This window comes from Paracoccidioides lutzii (genome assembly GCF_000150705.2).
Source record: "Paracoccidioides lutzii Pb01 unplaced genomic scaffold supercont2.19, whole genome shotgun sequence".
In the NCBI taxonomy this organism is placed as follows: Eukaryota; Fungi; Ascomycota; class Eurotiomycetes; order Onygenales; family Ajellomycetaceae; genus Paracoccidioides; species Paracoccidioides lutzii.
Genome location: NW_015440965.1, coordinates 458,204 through 473,151, shown reverse-complemented (window position 1 = coordinate 473,151; position 14,948 = coordinate 458,204). Strand labels below are relative to the sequence as shown.

General features: G+C 46.7%; 5 protein-coding genes across 5 annotated transcripts; all 5 read left to right on the top strand.

The window, feature by feature from the left end:
• Window positions 1-55: 55 nt before the first annotated feature.
• Window positions 56-589, top strand: PAAG_12262 (hypothetical protein; the record flags this gene model as incomplete). Its single annotated transcript, XM_015847775.1, has 2 exons — window positions 56-152; window positions 366-589. 2 exons carry the CDS (start codon window positions 56-58, stop codon window positions 587-589), a joined length of 321 nt encoding a protein of 106 aa, XP_015702625.1.
• Window positions 590-1,381: 792 nt separating this feature from the next.
• PAAG_06683 (integral membrane protein sed5) lies at window positions 1,382-2,763 on the top strand (the record flags this gene model as incomplete). Its single annotated transcript, XM_002791467.1, has 4 exons — window positions 1,382-1,643; window positions 1,758-1,939; window positions 2,017-2,595; window positions 2,728-2,763. 4 exons carry the CDS (start codon window positions 1,382-1,384, stop codon window positions 2,761-2,763), a joined length of 1,059 nt encoding a protein of 352 aa, XP_002791513.1.
• Window positions 2,764-3,478: 715 nt separating this feature from the next.
• On the top strand, window positions 3,479-4,368 carry PAAG_12261 (hypothetical protein; the record flags this gene model as incomplete). The annotated part of the gene is made up of 3 exons (XM_015847774.1): window positions 3,479-3,705; window positions 3,778-4,103; window positions 4,172-4,368. 3 exons carry the CDS (start codon window positions 3,479-3,481, stop codon window positions 4,366-4,368), a joined length of 750 nt encoding a protein of 249 aa, XP_015702624.1.
• A 1,004-nt stretch (window positions 4,369-5,372) lies between these two features.
• On the top strand, window positions 5,373-6,592 carry PAAG_06682 (hypothetical protein; the record flags this gene model as incomplete). The annotated part of the gene is made up of 4 exons (XM_002791466.1): window positions 5,373-5,391; window positions 5,468-5,570; window positions 5,636-5,785; window positions 5,881-6,592. 4 exons carry the CDS (start codon window positions 5,373-5,375, stop codon window positions 6,590-6,592), a joined length of 984 nt encoding a protein of 327 aa, XP_002791512.1.
• A 5,215-nt stretch (window positions 6,593-11,807) lies between these two features.
• PAAG_06681 (hypothetical protein) lies at window positions 11,808-14,091 on the top strand (the record flags this gene model as incomplete). Its single annotated transcript, XM_015845966.1, has 3 exons — window positions 11,808-11,997; window positions 12,142-13,447; window positions 13,506-14,091. The coding sequence occupies 3 exons, from the start codon at window positions 11,808-11,810 to the stop codon at window positions 14,089-14,091; spliced, it is 2,082 nt and encodes a 693-aa protein (XP_015700192.1).
• Between the last annotated feature and the right edge of the window lie 857 nt (window positions 14,092-14,948).

Genomic DNA, 14,948 nt, shown 5'->3' with positions numbered 1-14,948 from the left:
TTTTCATGAACCGGATTGGTGACGGAAAACTGTCTGTTGCTTCGTCAATAAAGGGATGGCTCCGCGAAGGAAGGATACGCAAGCAGCCAGCCAGGAATCGAGCACCAAGGGACCGCAAGCCAAAGTGCGATACTCAGTAGCGAAAGGGATGCGTAGGTTGCCGTGATCAATAAAGACAGACCACACAGTATGACAACATCAACAACAACAGCAGCAGCAGCAGCAAAGGAAGAAGAAAAGAAGCGGCAAAAGAGCAAATAGGTCTAACTATTACATACACAAGGGGAGTCGTAAGAAATGCAAAACAGAAGCCAAAGTAGACGAAGTTAATTTAACTACAGGGAAAGGAACTAACAACTGGACAGGAGAGAACTTGTTACAGCGGAGAATATTTGGGGAGGGGTTATTTTTATCCACGGCAGCAGCAACAGCAGCAGCAGCACCAACAGCGGCGCAGTGGTGCAGTCCAGCAGCGAGTGCATCAGCGAAGGTCTTGGGTGTCCGGGATAGAATGATAACCTTGAAATGTCTCCGCCGCGTCAGCACAGCTCCAGCAACTCGCGCTGGATTTGCTGGCGAGAGCCTTTGATTACTCACCACCGCTGTCACGTTACCACGGCGGTCGGGGTTACACGGGATCCGGCGCCAGGATTCAATCTTATGCTCCAGCTAGGCCTATATTTAGCTGGCTCCAAAGGAAATGATGATACGGCTTGGCGGCAGGGGCTAGAGGCAGATCCCAGCCACTCCGCGACGCCGTATTTTCGCGGTACAGACCAGACAGGTAACTAACTAATTTGAAAAAACCATCCACCGGATACCAACTAGTATCATTAGCACGTGATGTTGTAAGGAGCTCGGAGAAGCTATTAATCCTGAATAACACGTGACAAGAACTCCTTGCCAGTTACGCTGAGCCGCATCCCGAAAAGGACTGCAAGAGGTGTCAACAACCAGGTGCTTGATATATCCATAGATATATAATCTTAGATATATCTTATCTCCAAAAAGACCAGGTACTGTATAAAACAACTCATTTAGCACACATCATCATCACCACTGCCTGTCGGAAGAAGTGACAACCGCCGATCCGTCCCCTGAATAACGACGATATCACACCCTATCCAAGCTAAGTTACCTGGAACCGAGTGACGTTTATTTTGGCGTAAACCCCTTCATTGGAAACGTCCCAAAGCAGGTCGATAGTTCGACTTCGCCCTCCTTATCCCCACCTAGCTTCCTCTTCCCTCATATTTCCCGGATGTGAGGGGTGCGCATTCGCCCCTCCACCCTCCGCAAAGTTAAGAGAGTCGTGTCCTGCCTCGAAGTCCTCCGTCGAACCTAACTACACACCCCTTTACCTTGTTACCAATCACCCACAATGGCAGTTTCGACATCAGTCCAGGATCGGACTCCCGAGTTCCAGACTATCCTCTCACAGGCCCAGAAACGCCTTGCTTCTTCAAAAGCTAGTGCACACCGGCAAACTTTACTATCAGATGTCCAACGTAAAGATGCAAGTGGATCTCCAAACGGAACAGCGGCAGGGAAAAGAGTCGCCAGGTCGGAATTCGCAAGAAGAGCAGCTGAAATTGGAAGAGGAATTACAGGGACGATGGTAAAGCTGCAAAGGTTAGCTATGTGTAAGTTGACTCGCGAACGGAGTATTCCTGGCGGGCGTTTCTGAAATATCAGGCAGGGTGAAAATATAAAAATATTTTAGTAGAAGTCGATCGACTGATTTGATATCCTGATAGTGGCCAAGCGCAAAACCCTCTTCGATGACCGACCAGTTGAAATCTCGGAACTCACATATGTCATCAAGCAAGATCTTGCATCTCTAAATTCCCAAATCGCTTCTCTACAGTCTCTCACACTCGCCCAACATCCGAAATCGTCGCGAAGTAAAACCGATCAGGAAGGGGAGCATAACGACAACGTATGTTGTCTAGTCCTTTCATCATTTCCCCATATTATATAATATATAATGCATGGTGGCTAAATTCTATACCCAAGGTTGTGGTTATGCTCCAAGGCAAACTAGCCGACGTTGGGGCAAACTTCAAAGAAGTCCTCGAAGTCAGAACCCAAAACATCCGTGCCTCACGATCAAGAACAGAAAACTTCGTCTCCTCCGTCTCTTCCAAGTCGCAATCAGCACTAGATCCCCAACGCTCAGATTCCCCACTCTACAATGCCCCGAGAACTCGAAGCCCACAACCGGGCGCCTTTCAATCCAATTCCTCTGACCTCCTGAGCCTCGAACCATCGTCGTCTTCCACCCCCTTTAGTCGGGGAGGAATATCCTCAGACCGACAGATGCTAATGATGGAAGAGGCACAGTCTTCCAACTCATACATCCAAGCACGCGGGGAAGCCATAGAAGCCATTGAGCGCACGATTAACGAGCTAGGTGGGATTTTCGGGCAGTTGGCGACGATGGTCAGCGAGCAATCGGACATGATCCAGCGGATCGATGCCAATACGGAGGACGTGGTGGATAACGTCCAAGGGGCACACAGGGAACTGTTGAAGTACTGGTCTCGCGTTTCAGGAAATCGATGGCTGGTAGCTAAAATGTTTGGCGTTTTGATGGTATGCATCACTGACCACGACTTTTATCTTCACCCGTTAGCCCCCTGGTGTTTTTGCGCACCGGGCCCCTTGCTATATTTCAAGAACACCTATCATTTAAAAACTTGGGCATGTGCTAACATGAACCTCCAGATATTCTTCCTTCTATGGGTTCTAATATCGGGCTAGCGCGGTCTACTTCATAATGTATATTATTAGATTTCCTTGCGGTACGGTGCGTTATGGGTGTCTTTATTTAAAGCTCTATTTACCGGGGGTTTCTTTTTTCTTCCCCCCCCCCCCTCCCTTTTCTTTTCTTTTTTTTTTTTTTTCTTGCGCACCTTAGGCGTCAAGGTTTTGGGTTTTGCTCCTGGTTGACCCTTTAGCATTGTCGACGCATATATTCCTAATTCCTTTTGAAGACTTCTAAAAGATCAAAAGACTATTTTTTCCTTTCATTTTCACTTTTCTTCTTTTTTTTTTTTTACTACGAGTCTATATATTTAATTTGCCCAACCTATTATCAATGATCTTCGTTCAACACTATCACTGTGCTCTTGTCCGATGACTATAGAGCAGGATTTCATGGAAATGAAATGCCCAGCGGCAGGACACAAAGAGAAGCTGGGGAATAGATAAGTGGATAGTTACAAATGTCCTTCCTTGGGCTGCGTTCATGATTTCCCTGCGCCTCGGACGTCAGAGGAAGAAGGCATACTTGTGTCCTCTGACATGCTTCAGGAATGAAGGTGAGTCTACGCTACGCTGTTGATCTCTGCTGCTGATTAAACCAGCTGAATCTTGTGATGGTTTATAGTCCTATTATACCAGCGTCGCGCCGTGGTGACCGATGATTTTCACGGCAGCCAAATTGGATGAACTGGACTGGACTTTCTAAGTTTCTATGTTCGACACCCAGAAGTCGTCAAGGTTACAATATCTTGGAAAACTCGCTCAACACTTCCCGAAACCATCCCGAGTCTGGTACCTATACACCAATATCTGCAAAAGGATATTCAGCCGAAGGGTTCTTCTGTCGGTCAATCCAGACAAGGCACTGCCCATCGGTGGGTTGCACGGCACAGCGGCCATCAACAGCCTCCCGCCTGTGGAGGGGGGAGCAGCGGGAAGGTGAGATAGCCTACCGCCCAAAGAAGCAAACACGGTATCAAGGCTCCAACATATCTGATATGGGCTGGCCAGATCATATCACTATACAACTATGAGGTTTCCCGGAGTTTCTGATACGTATACTATCAACGGAAGTAGGCGTCAGGAAAATTGGTTTACGGACAAAACTTCAAAAGGACTGTTGGTACGGCATGTTCAGAGGCGTACCTGGATTGTGCCTTGGGCTGCGCGTATAACATATGACCCAAGAGCTAACGTATTTTCAACCGTCTACTTTTGGAGGATGCAAAATGGAGGTAGCAGATGTGGGAGCGAACGATGGCACTCCCTCCTCCAATCTGATGTGATATTGCAACAGACATTGCAGCGTTCTCTCGGAATCATATATTCTCTTCCTGGTGACAAAATTAGTGGATGGAATAAAATTCAGGAGTAAACATCTACGTATGCCATATCCGAGTTTCAGGTGCCAAAGGAACGGCAGATCAACCTGCATCAGTACAACTGCGCTCCAGTCCAGACTTTAGTCCTGATGATCTTGGAACCATAAATCGCAAGACGCGAACAAAATCCGCACTAAAATATGACACGACAACCATGCTTGAAACACCACAGAATCATATTAGGGGAGACATTCGAGATCCACTCGATATAGTGAAATAGCCCTTAATAACTTGTTACCTGATTTTGCTGACGAAATCGTTGCTGACGGGTTCGACTCTATGGCTGATATACGCTGATAGGTACGCAACTGTTGACGTATCCGAGGGACAAACAAAACGTGTATTTATGAATGACAAGAGATGGAGTGCTCGTTTTGAGTGTCGTCCTTTTCAACACAGGCCTTGATGTATCATCAGTTAAGCATGGCGCATTGCAATGGTCAGCGAGCTAAGTGAACTCGATATGTATTCCAGATAATGACAGGTACATAGCTATCCTCTTCCTGTTTTATGGACTCAAAACGAGCTTTGAGAATAAGTCGCTTGGCGGGATCAATCGAAGTTGCTCTTGGGATACGCTTCATCCTGAGCGTTTGGCGCATTTCCTCGTATTTCGTATGGCGTATTTCGCCTGGTTAGTTAACGAGCATGACGAGTTAAAATGATGCGGGGTGATACCCCTTGTTTGTTTAACAACCATCCATTAATCCATGGGTCGCATCAAAGATTGAAAGATGCTTGCCTTTAGGATGAATACACGTTGGAGACATAGCCTCCAAAACTTTTCTTGAGAGTCTACACTGGCATTTGCCTCCTCGAAATCATGGATGACTCCTCACGTCCCAAATATGTCAGCTTGGTGAGGCGTTATGCTCTCTTCGTCGTATCCGAAGCTTTTGCCTAAACGATGTCCTTCCCGATACGATACGGCTAGGTACACCGACCTAATGGACTGGATATCAGAATGCATCATCGTCTATTGCTTCATAACTTCAATTCCTTTTCGAGATGGGGGAGGATATATATACCTCTCGGCATATAGCAGCCATGGCGAAATCATTCAGTATCAATTGCCTCTCTCCACAGAGCATTCACTTTAGTTTTCTTCTCGTTCGATCTATCAATTCTCAGCCATGCCACTGGCGTAAGGCTCTCTATCTACTCTGCTATTCAGACGAATACTTATCACCTTTCTTGGGATTTATTTAATTGGCAATTTTCGAAATGAATAAGCCGGGTACTGGTATACGTGCCAATTGACTCTGGAGGAGAAATATGTCCTCCTATTCCAGAACAATTTTACTAACCGTCAGTCACAGAGGGTTTCAGCTACTTCCAGTACAAGCCGGTGAAAGGAGTCCCCACTATTTTTGCCGTTATTTGGTTTATTTCAGGAGGCCTACACCTATGGCAAAACAACATGTATGAAACCGGCTACGCACTCTCTCTATGACGAGAATACTGGATATTCTGACTTGATTGTATAGGAAATATAAGACGTGGCGGATGGGCTTTTTACTGCCATGGACCTGCGTGGTCTTTGCTATTGGCTATGTCCTTCGTGAAGTGGCGGCTCACGGTCACTACGGGAATCTTGATCTCTTTATCTCCACAACGGTTTTCCTATTTTGCGCTCCGTGAGTCGATTGCGTCGTCAATTGCCTTTAATTCTATCGACGAATAGTTTATGGGCGAGAATGTTGTTCTAACACAGAGCAAATGGATTCTATAGCCCTATATACCTCGCCATCATCTCAATTATCTTCGGTCGTTTACTGTACTACGTCCCCTGGCTGTCACCCATTCATCCAGGACGTGTGATGTCAACCTTCCTTGGATTAGATCTTGTAGTGGAAACCCTGGCCTCCTCCGGGGCACCCCTGGCGACAAATTATGGGAATTCAAAAACGAAGGTACATATCGGCAACATCATGATCAAGGCGTCGATTATCCTGCAAATCCCAATCTTTATCTCCTTTTTCGTCCTTGTCGCCTTTTTCCACCGCCGTTTACACAGAGCCGACATCCGCGATTCAAAAATACGAAAAGTCCTGATAAACCTCTACTTGGCTTGTTTCTTAGTGACGGTTCGGAATGTGTTTCGCACTTTTGATACTTTTGCAGGATGGGGATCTGCGATGGGTCGTGTCGAAGCTTATTTCTGGTGCTTCGACGGTGTACCCATGCTAATCGTTACCGCCATGATGAACGTGTATCCTCCTGCCAGTTGCCTTCCGCGGTCACATGTGACCTATCTGGCCCGGGATGGGAAAACAGAGCTCAGTGGACCCGGTTGGATTGATGATAGACCCTTTCTGGTGACAATCTTTGACCCGTTTGATATTGCAGGGTCGATAAAGGGGAGGGACAAGAAGACTGCCTTCTGGGAGGAAGATGGGGTTTTGCTAAACGAGCGACCGAAAACACAGCAATCCTCGAGTTGAACTTTCGCGAGTCCTTGCGCGGGCATGGATATAGGACATTCACATGTCTTGTTGCCTAAACTTATTCCTCTCTCTCTCCCCCCCCCCCCCTTTTTTTTTTTTTTTTTTTTTTTTTTTGTTAATCCTTCGGTAACATATTCTTCAGGCAAGACGTCGGCTGGAAAAAATAACGTGATTCCGCAACCTCTACAAGAATAGCCAATTCTTTTTGTTCATCACTTTTCTAACTAAAGTTACAGAGGATTTTCGTGGGAACCCCTTTTTAAAAGGTAAACTGGTGCTCTAGGAGCCAGTAAAAAAGAGGTCAAAACGCGCGGGTATTAAGTAGAAGGAGAAAAATCGATAGCGTTTCCCTTTGGTCCTCCCCACGCACAAAATAAACTTCCCCGTCTGCTCCCTTGTATCCAAATTCATCAGATTTTCGAAAAAACATACATGAATGTTGGAGAAGTGCAATCATGGTTTTCCGCGGCATTGATACCCACGGAAGATGTAAATCAAGCGAAAGACTTGCAATTAACAATTTTTGGACAAAGAAAAAAGCAATAGAAACATTGAGAAACATTTATCGGCTGCATATTTGGTTGCAGCAGCAGCCGCGGTAGCTTCTTGCAGGTTTGCTTTTTCAACTCAGGCCATGAAAATATTATCAAAGGGAAAGGTTTTGTCTAGACTATGCAGATACCAACCCAGTTTACTTCATGAATGTCGGGAAACCAATCCATGGATAAGGGCATATAGCGGGATGGACCATTTATCCGGCTCCACCCCGGAATCTGAGATTGAAGGGACCCGTTGAACGTCAGGGGTCTCTGACTTAAGCCCCTGTGTCGGGAGAATTGGGACCTTGAACAACTAGACCCCGATGAACACTGCATCGCTTTCTTTTGTCACATTTTGATCCCCGTCGGATATCCAAACAAGAGACGGTATTTTTGGCAAAGGATATCCTGCCGACTCGATGGAATCTATATCACCATTTGTTTTGATATTTTGACTTCAGGAAACGGTTGAATTTTTGGAAGATGATTAAGCTCTTCCCGCTGGAGGAAATATGTGAAAACGAAGGTGATTGGCTGCTCCTATAAATTATGGGGCAAGGGTGGCTGGTTTGACTCGGCCACCCTTCAGCCTTCGCAGCACTGTGCATGGAATCAAGGACGCTAACTTCTGGGAATGCAAGCATTAAGTTATACCGCTGCAAGAGCCGTGGCCGTTGTTCATTAAAAAAAAAAAAAAAAAAAAAAAAGGAAGGAAAAAAAGAAGGGTCTCGACATCGCGATGGAAATGAGGAACAATCTAGACCCTGCGTGGTGGGTGTTTCGGAGTAGCAGATGGGTCAAGGGACCGCGGAATGACCCAAGGGTTCATTTCAACCGGCAGGAAAAAGCCTGTCATATGACATGTTGTAAACTTAACCATCAGTAGTTACAAGCAAGATGCGAAAACACTAATGCAATTTGGGCGACCTGAAAAGTCCGTCGAAATTGTTGAAGGATCCCTGGAAATGATAAGTTGCCAAATGTTGGTAGTCTCAAAGAACAGAAACATTCTCTGTGTTTGCTTGAATAGTTAGTTACACATTTGTTATCCATTTGCTTCGCGCTCAACAGCATGGGCATCCAACACAGTAGCACCTCACTTTGCCCATCTGGAGAAATATGCGATCTCGCCTGCGCGTGCTGGATTCGCCCTGTCGAGTCGAAGTGCTTAACACCCTCTAGAGATAGAACATATATCTCTAGTGAGTCGATGACGAAGGAATGAGGTTGGCCTCAGCGCACCACGGGTGTGAAACTTGGAATGATCGATGGGAAACGTGTGGAGACGTGTGGGAAGCCGCTGTAGCATGTGGTACAGTGGAGAAATTTTTTGACGAAGGGAGGGAGGGAGGGAGGAGGGGAATCATTAACGAAAGAAAGAAAGAGGAAAAAGAATTGCCATCTCTCGACATGAAGTTGGTAACCCCTTGCAGACGATTGACGTAGTCAATCTGCTCGACCCCATCGAATTTAAGAACTGGTCCATTTTGGCTGAAGAAGTGGTAGTACACCAATCAGCCCTTCTGGGCTGCCTCAAAACGAATAGATCGGGATCTCAGTGTCAGTTGGAAATTTCGGGAGCTTGACACCTGAGCAAGGGAGGAGGGATATGCGCATGGTTAGAGCTCCGCAATGCTGTGAGCCTAGCAAGGCGATTTTGTCAACATAGACTGTTGTTATATAGACCAGCCCGAAAAGATCGTCGCATAACCAAAGCAATGACCGAAACTGTAATCCCACCACGTGCCACCTTAATAACTTTCGATGCCACATGGCTTTTTGATGGGAGTTAACAGCCTCGTTCTTGGATGCCCTTAAATATTTTAGGACAGGCTTTGGTTATTAACTCTGTTAGTTACTGAGAAGCAGCTTTCAAAGCGAATCAGATACTTGGCGGAGAAATATTGCTGGCCGATTCAAGCAGTTACTTAATAGTTAAGTAACTAAGTAGTTAACTGGTTATCTAGTTATGGTTAATTAACTAGTTAACTAGTTAACCGTTGATCGGCTTATTTATGTCATCGCCGCCTCCATGTCGTTGGATGTTTCGATATCAATTAATCAATTAAATCAAGCAAGCATCCCTGCCCTGAGAAGGGAGTGGTAGTTAACACCCATATCCTGCACCTGAAAGAGGGAAAATAGGGTCTTTAGGGAAATTCAACTGATCGCATATCGCATATATATAATGTCATCTCCGGAGCCAGAATTGATATTGGAACGAAGTATTGTTGGAACAATCACCGGTGAGCTGAGCTCCGTGCCGAATAAACTTGTTCGAATAACACAGGGTTGCAACCAAACATGAACCTGTTTTTCAACCTCGAGGAAGGGCAATTTTAGTGTTCGAGTCAGTTACCCAGCTGACGTTGTGGAGGCCAAATTTCTTAGAATAGGCATCCGTGGCATGATTTGTAACTTTCATGGTCGGATCTCTTTTTTGGCTTTGGTACCTACACTTCCTGTTTCCTCATGGATTTGAATTAGTTATTATTTCGGTGTTTAGTTAACTACACAGTTTTTCACAGTAAAAACAAAGAGGAATTACACTATAAATAGCCTGCGATATTTCTCTCGTTGGCAACTTTGCAGTTTGGTTACACTACAGGAAACTGGCTTGCCGAACCGCTGTCGAAGCCGGTTGAATCAGTCGAATATTTAGTTAGGGAAGTTTGATGATCTTAAAATTACCATGGTCAGTTACAGCAAGAGTTAACGAATTCCATCAACATCCTGAACAATACAGCTTAACTTCAGGCTTGCGAGATGTTCCTGAGATATTGCGGCATTCTGAACTTCAGAAATGAAGTATTTTTCATTAAAACATAGTTATACTGTACCTAGTTAATGGTTAGCTTAGTTACTTTCTCGGAGATAATACATGATAATATTAAAGATCATCGATAAGAAAAAATACGAGGTTACCCTGGACCGAGTGTTAGACTCCTCATCAAAAATAAGCTTAACTGAAGCCGTGCCTAAGGATTCCTTCCAGGGTAAATCTGAAAGCTCCCTTTCTCTTCCTGACCTTGTAATGATCATATTGATATTTTTCTTTCAAGGCGCACACACATGGCTCACTACGGGAGAATGAAAGGTGAGACGCAGCTATTACCATCAAGATGGTTGTCCTCGACGCTAGAACCCGAACCCAACTGCGTGCACAGTGCTGAGTCCTGAAAATCGCACTTCTGTCTCCCAGTCAGGCGGAACCAGGGAATTCCAAGGTTCGCCCCTGATGGTTGTAAGTACTCTCAGAGTCTCTCCCCCAAGAGATGCTAGCTGTCATAATTATTGTCAACTCAACCGAAGAACCATTTGTCTCCTCTCTCTTGGTAGTTGGCTGGTTGAGATTTGGCATCAGTTCACTAATGTTGATTAGCAAATGGTGTTGCAGGATCTTGGATTGAGTTCCCCCCTCGGCCCACTAATGGCGTATTTTAACAAAGGGAAATATGATGCTGATGATAATGATTAAATGATGGTGAGATATTTTACTTATTTCTCTTTTAATTTCTTTGCTTTGGGATACAGGATACATGGATACTGGCTTCGGACGACAGAAAGATCCTTTGCGCTTGTGTTTGGAAGATATGGAAGTAAGCACCGCAAAATAACACTGGAACAAGGCTGTTCGCAAGCCCCAATTTGCAGCCCCTGTGGAAGCCTAGGGATTGGAACGGGACCCAATCGCCGTGATGTATATATAGGACGAGACGGGCAGAGACATTCAGAAGTTTCCGCTCCTTATTTCTCGATGCAAGCCAACCGTGATAGAGAAACGATATGACAATTGTAGCAACAGCGTTGCTATCTACTCCGAATATCAACTTGACGTTGGAGTTCATCACGGGAACGGAACAACCATAAGATACGTAATTTATCTTTATATATGGGTGGAGAATAATCGGTCAAACGGGTACAAGGAAGCAGGGAAATACCAGAGTCCTAACCAACCAGGGCCTTGGTTGTTTTGTTTGCCCTGGTCCGGGCAGATGGTTTCATGGTTGTATGTGAAAATACCTGTACCATACCTGAAAAGTTACCGCAGACTCTGCTGTGGACACGCCGCTCGTGGCCGTATGCGACCGTATGCGTCCTTTTACAAACAGGGTATTCTCCGCTCAAAGCCTTGTTTTTGTCTCCGCCCGCCTTTCGGGCTGGGATGTTTTGTCATCTTTCCCTCTCCCTCTTCCCTCATCTCAACCTAATCCCGACTTCAATTAAATTTCATCCCTTCATCCTTCCACCCATCCGCTCCCTTTTTGTTCTCCGTCTTCCCCAGCCATCGCTAGTTTGGGTAAGCTCCTTTACCGCGTCTCTGGAGCATTGGTCCGTTGACCCTCAGTTTTGGTGGTGTCCGACCACCCTCTCTCTTCCTCTCCTTCCCGCCAATGTTACGTCTTTCCTATCGGGACTGCCGCTCTCAGGCTTCCGCTGTTGGATGATTGATTCGTTGTCGGTGTTTTCTCGCTGCAATACGTTCGACCTCCAGCCATCCATCCGTCTCTTTAAACCCGTCCTCAATGGTCCCCAAATATCTCCATCCCCACCCAGACTCCAGTATCGCCCACCTCCGCGCCGCGCTGCGCAATCGACGGCAATAATCAAAAGACAAAGGGGTACCGCAAATTTTCTCTTTTTCCGCGATCCCCACTGGACCTGGCGACATCATGATGTTACGGCCAGCCACTCCGCTTTCGGTTCTGCTCCTCACTGCGTTCGTTCTATTGCTGCTCTCGGTGTTGTCAACACCCGTTGTCAAGTCAATCCCCCTCGCTGGCGTTGGTAATATCAAATTTGGGATTTTTGGGTATTGCGTGGGCAATAATTGTACGCCCATCCGCGTGGGGTATTCTTCAAGTAAGTTTTTGGGGCGGTATTGCGCTTTTTCTACGCTAGCCTGCTTCAACACGGGAATTGGAGGGGAGAGGACATCAAGGAGTTGATATATGGACCGAGTAGTTTGAGATTGAACTGATACTGATATACCACTTTGTCCTGTAGATGGCCCATTTGGCGATTTCTCCCGAGATTCCGACTTCAGCCTCCCGTCAAGCGTCCGCCACTCATTATCTTCCCTCCTGATCGTTCACCCAGTTGCTGCATTCCTCACCCTCACTTGCTTCGGGTTGGCGGCTGCAGCCCATTTCCACTCCCCATCTCATTCACCTCGATATCTTCTTGGACTCCTCATCCTTCTACTCCCTACGCTGCTGGTATCACTGCTTGCATTCCTCGTTGATATACTCCTGTTTGTTCCTCATCTAGAATGGGGTGGATGGATTGTTCTCGCTGCAACTATAATGATTACGGCAAGTGGAGTACTCACTTGTGCTATGCGACGGACCCTCGTGAGCCGAAAAGCTAGGAAACGACGGATTGCAGAAAATGCAGAAATGAGCGGAGAAAACTTTTATAACCGTCAAAATGCTGTAAAACTGGACCCTCCTGCTCCAGTAAAGGACCAAACTGGGATTGCCTTTAGTAACAGCACTTCCCCAGACTCTCTCCCAACGTTTGCTCTCTTTGAAGCCAGTTCAAGATCACCCGATGATGACCGGCAGCCTTTGAACTCTGTCACCCCAAGCAGCGTAACCCCAGATGGCTCCTTCAACTTCCGTTCTCTAGATAATAGACGTAACCTCGCTGGACATGAAAGCCGGCCGTACAACTCTCCCGTGGACGAATATGGCAATATCCTTCCACCTGGAGATGCAGCTTCTGGACCACCCTATTTGCGAGGACCCAGACCAGATACTAGACCGAGAAATCAATTTTCGAACAGTAGTATGGGGTTCCAACGGGGCCGTGGGCCTAGCTATGGTCCCCCACGCGGGAGGGGAGGATACTCAATGCGAGGTCGAGGAAGTCCGTACAATGGCCTGAGTAATGGTCCGAGAAGACCATTTCCCCATGGAGGCTATGGTATGGGCAGCAGAGGTGGACCAATGGGCTCGGGAATGATGGGTCGGGGCCGAGGACCGCCTCCAGGTTACCCACCAGCTATGCCCGGAGACGGATACAGCCCATACGGGCCCGGCCTTACCAACCAGGATGGATATGGAAACATGGGCGGTCGTGTCGACTGCTCTCACGGTGGCCCACGGGGCCCATCCCCTGTGCCACCCGGGTCTACTTCTAGCATTGAGATGAAACCTGCGTTGAGCAATGTTCCTGTATCTGGCCCAGGACGTGAGCCTCAAACTTTGGCTGATGATTCTGGGGCTCGCGGGGTGGTTGGATTCCAACCAGATGAACACACTAACTTGCACAATCCTCAAAATCCAGATAGCATGTACAGCGAACAAGAGTGAGTGAATTAAGCTTCTGAAATCTTGTATCGTCGTTTCGCAGCTAACCTGGTATAGGGTCTATGTCCCACCGCGAGCGGCTTGGGAGGAATCCTTCCGGGAGCCAACCCTCCCAGTAATTGAACCAAATAAATCTTCGAGCCCGCACACTGGGCGAAGACCAAGCTCAGCAGGTCCGGATATTGATTTAAGAGACAACACGCAATCCCCAATCGCCCGCTCCAACTCAAGGGACAACTACTATGAAGATTTGGATCCTCGTTTTGCGGAGCCAGTGGAGTTGCCGCAGGTACTAACCCCTGGCCAACCTGGTGAGCTCCAGCCGCGTACTTCCTTCGATGATATGACTGAGGGCGCTCGCTCACCTGCTGCCAGCGAAACCAGCCACTTCACCTCCATTTCCCAGCGCGGGGTAAACCCCAAGTGGAGCCCTGCGGAGGTGGAGAGTAGAAACGAGAAACAAAGGCGGCAGGATATGCTACTGGGCAATAATCCTGACTTCGAACTTCCAGTTGGCAGAGGCCGTGGCGGTGCAGCAAGTAGAAGGATGCCAGCGGCACAGATTCTGCCGCCTGTGCCAAGCATGCCGTCGATGCCCTCGACCGTGCCCAATGACGGGGGTAGATATCCTCCACCCCAGTGACATAAATTTCTTTCCTATTTCTTTTCATCTAATATGGTTTTTCGATTGTCTATTCTGGCGTTTTGCATTGGTTTTTGTTTCCTTTTCCTTTCCCCTTTTCTCGATACCCAAGGCAAGTCCTTTCGTACCGCCTGGTCACTTTTGACTTCTAAAACATTCGAGCCGCCCTTTGGGTGACCGTGTCACGGAACATATGAGTTTTCTACCTGGGACATATTTTTTTCCACATGGGTCATGTCCCACTTTGTTTTTCTCTCCCCGGCGGCATACGACATTTCCCCCCTGCTCTCCCTTTGACCCTCCTAATTTCGTGGACAACCCCTTTTCCTTTCTTTTTTTCTCTTCTTACTCTTGTAATGTACTGTAAATTTGCTTGCTTCACTCTCACAGACTCTAATGTTGTCTGGTTCTGTATATCTTAACATTGGGATACGTTCATCACACGTTCCATATTTCTGTACGATTCTTTTCCCTCTTAACTTTTTTGCGCCCTATCTCTTATTCCGGCACTCTGCTATTTCGCGAAAGCACCACCAAGGCCAAATCGCATTATAATGTCCTTTGCTTCGTATTTCACATTGCTGTATTCTGCTTTCATCTTCTTTTGCCTTGAACAAACGGCACTGGTGCATAATGGATGGATGACTTTTGATTCCATTAGCTGTAACTTAATTACTCTTCTTTCCTTCTTCCTTTTATTCCCTTCTTTGAAATTCCTGGGCACACTAGGCTGGATGTCCATAGGTGCAAAATTTACCCTTTGCACACTGGTTGTGGCTAAACAATAATGAATAACTAAACTCATGGTTAATATTTGGAATTTCTCTGTTTTCTAATTCATCTTGACCGGAACCTTC